This window comes from Talaromyces atroroseus, assembly GCF_001907595.1.
Source record: "Talaromyces atroroseus strain IBT 11181 chromosome Unknown scaffold_40, whole genome shotgun sequence".
NCBI lineage: Eukaryota > Fungi > Ascomycota > Eurotiomycetes > Eurotiales > Trichocomaceae > Talaromyces > Talaromyces atroroseus.
The window spans coordinates 1-3,224 of record NW_017971472.1 but is presented as its reverse complement, the minus strand read 5'-3'; the positions used below and the strand labels follow the sequence as shown (position 1 = coordinate 3,224).

The 3,224-nt window shown below is 48.7% G+C and overlaps 2 protein-coding genes across 2 annotated transcripts; one reads left to right on the top strand and one right to left on the bottom strand.

The window, feature by feature from the left end:
• Positions 1-225: 225 nt before the first annotated feature.
• UA08_09520 (hypothetical protein) lies at positions 226-1,684 on the top strand (the record flags this gene model as incomplete). The annotated part of the gene is made up of 4 exons (XM_020266837.1): positions 226-237; positions 321-367; positions 428-1,008; positions 1,059-1,684. The coding sequence occupies 4 exons, from the start codon at positions 226-228 to the stop codon at positions 1,682-1,684; spliced, it is 1,266 nt and encodes a 421-aa protein (XP_020115330.1).
• Positions 1,685-1,783: 99 nt separating this feature from the next.
• UA08_09519 (hypothetical protein) lies at positions 1,784-2,860 on the bottom strand (the record flags this gene model as incomplete). Its single annotated transcript, XM_020266836.1, has 4 exons — positions 1,784-2,367; positions 2,435-2,576; positions 2,623-2,710; positions 2,766-2,860. 4 exons carry the CDS (start codon positions 2,858-2,860, stop codon positions 1,784-1,786), a joined length of 909 nt encoding a protein of 302 aa, XP_020115331.1.
• Between the last annotated feature and the right edge of the window lie 364 nt (positions 2,861-3,224).

Here is a 3,224-nt window from a genome sequence, read left to right as displayed (position 1 = left end):
AGCGGGACGATTACGGACGATTACGGATGAATAAGGGGCGAATGGGGGACGACCAAGGTACGTCGTCACGGCATAGCGGAGCTTTTTCACTGCTTGTGTCACACTCAAAGCAGGCATTTCGGAGCGAGCTYTGGATGGAGCTCCCAATACCGATCATTCCTGGATGCGAATGTTCTTCACATCAAGGAATATATAAGACATGGCCCAGAAGCGATGCCACTCTTCATGTCTCGTCCTGTATGAGGATCTGCCCATACTGCGGAAAACGGCATTCGAATGCTAGTCGTCTTCGAAAACATCTTAAGACTTACACATATCAGGCTAGGAACCTCAGTGTTGCAGCTGAGCGTGCTGGAGTTGAAGTGAGGTGTGTTACGCTCTGAGTTTACCAGAATCATTCATGATGCTCTGTTGACAATTTTGTTAGAAACCCCCGCTGGATCACTGCGCGTTATGGAGAAAAATTTACATCAGAGGGCGCTGTTGTATGCCAGGGACTCTCATCGGCCAGCCCTGTGCAACAAGCCATAACAGAAATCCAGGAACACTTTGGAGCATCCTTCGGCGGCCTGAAACAATGTAAACTGTACCCTGCGAATGACTCCTCGCCGACACTCCGGTCATTATGGCATTCATGCACGACATCCTTGCCAACACTGTACAGTTCAACCCAATGCTGGACTGTTCGGATGCCTTCCGCTCGCGAATTAGTTCTCGACGCGTTGGTCAGAATTGGGAGCAAACAGATCCAGTCTGATTCCGAGGAGGACTTCCGAATCAACTACCAAGGCGAAATCAACGACTCCCTCAACCCTGGTATGGCCCTTGCGCAACTGATTGATCCAGACCCGTGTCGTCCAGTGTTTCTCACAGGCCTGCGACTGGCGACCATTGAAAGCTGCGTCTTTCGCTGTCCCTATGATCTTTGTGCGGTTGTGGAACCCGAGGAAGAATGCAACGTCCAGGTCAATATGACCCCCAAGTTCTCCTTTATCGATCTTCATATTGGTAGGTCTCCCATGGTTGACCAGAAGGAACGTCCAGCTAAGGTGATTCAGATTATGGAGCGGACGGTTTGTCCACTGTGATCGGCGATTGCCGAAAGATATGGCTGTTGTATCCCCCTACGGCAAACAATCTGACGGCTATGAAGACGGTAGACTGCCAAAGAGCAAAGCTTGTGCGGATTATGCATCGGCTAGAAGGAGGGGTTGTAGCATCAATGACAGCATCTCATGCCATTCATATTCCGGCCGGCTGCATCCATGCCACATTTACCCTACAAGGGGGGTTCCTTGTTGCGAAGGACTTCACAACATCCGAATCGCTTGCTGCCATTGCGTCGTATTTGCTGCATGGGTTAGATCAAGCCCTCTCATCTACGGCGCGCGATGTCTGTTATGGTTGGTTCGAACGTTGTCTCGATGTGTGCTTGAGCAGCGGAAAACTGGACGTCGCTCTCCAGGCATGGGTCCGCTTACAAAACCTCCTAGCTGCATGGGCTGCATCGCATCGACAATGGCGAGTGAGCGTCCTTCGATTATGGGAACACCACTTGCACGATGAGATAGTCCATGACTGTCCTTGCGGTACGGAGGAACGGGCGATGACCTTATCTCGACATATGTTTGTGACACACTTAAGTTTCCTCTTATCACCTTCTCAGCTACGTCGAATGAAATGAATATGTGCCTCCTTCAAACAATGCCGTAATGAGTATTCTACATCAGTGAAATATAAAACTAGCGGATATACATAAATCATTACAGAGATAGCTATTCTATCAAACAGTGTTATAGGCACCCAAGTCATGGATCTGTTTCATCCATTTAAATCGAGGACTGTTCAAGCTCCAGATATAACGAGCGGTGTGCGTGGTATTATAAATAGAACTGTGGCATAGTAAATCAACCACGTGCTTTGGAGCTCGTGAAATCGCAGTGTCCCAGAGCGTGATGGTACGGTTGGTACTTAGCATATACTGGAACGTGGCATCGGCCGGCCATCGCTGATCCAAGTTCTTACGGAGGAGGTCTGGCATGACACCGTCTGTCTCAAATTCCGCCTGGACTTCTTCGCGCGCATACAGCCACGTATACACGACCATATAACGCCCATCCTCCAGGCGTCTTATCTCGGATATTTTGGCATAATTCTCTCTCTCTTTCTCGATACAGACTGTGACAATATCCCCAAGATAAATTTTCCATGTGTCGAGTGGAGCAGAATTTACGCGAGCCAGCTGTCTCCATGGCGTTCCACCTTCCACCGGCCTGGGACGCAGGTTCTGGCCACCATCCGCCTTCGTAAGGTATAGGGTATCTGCGGGAGGAGGAACTTGCGAAGATATTGGCGCGGCGCCTGGGTCTGCGAGTGTTTCATTTGCCTCGTTATTTGGGGTGTCTTTGCGTTCTATCAAAGTAACAGGTCGCACTGTGGCATAAATCAACCGGAGACATGAGCAGACAATTCAAAATGTGCTTGGGGTGAACAGGGAATGTATCATCTTCACCATCATGATCACTGTCGAAAGAGGTAACCTCTGTATCACTATCCAAGTCCATAGGCGCTGACTCCTGCGCTGATTAGTTTTTATAATAGATAATACATCCAATGGCCTACCTGATCGCTGCTCTCAAGAAAGGCCCGTGCGATCGTAAGGCCATCGACTATATCATCTGACCAACGCGGGTCCCAAGAGATATGGTCGCTACCATGATCAGATAGCACAGCATCAGTTTTATTGTTTGAAGAGTGCTGCATACTTGAAGGTTTTTGCGTGAACAGCATCGAGGAGTATTTCTCCCGCGTTGTGGATGTGGGCAAATACTGCCAGTTGATTTCCGTCTCCTTCGAACATATTCCCTCAAGCGCTACAGTGTTCGCCAGTTTTCTTAGTCGACGCTAGTCAAGGCACGTGATTTACTTTGGCGTCTCTAGAAAAAGAACATCCAATGATCACCTTACGCTAAGCGCCCGAGAGACATCGCGCTCGAAGGAACACAGATTGATTCATACGTGTGTAGAAAAATTTCCGGGGATAAATAACTCCTTTCAGCTCAATGTCGACGACTAAAGTTATATTGTTCTCAATCCCAAATCAAATCCAGAATGGTTCAGACCATTCGYACATAGCATATTTCAGGCCTTACAGGCGGCAAGTAGAGGCACAAGCCCGAGCAGGAGAATACATTTTCTAGGACATAGACAATGGAGAGAAATCC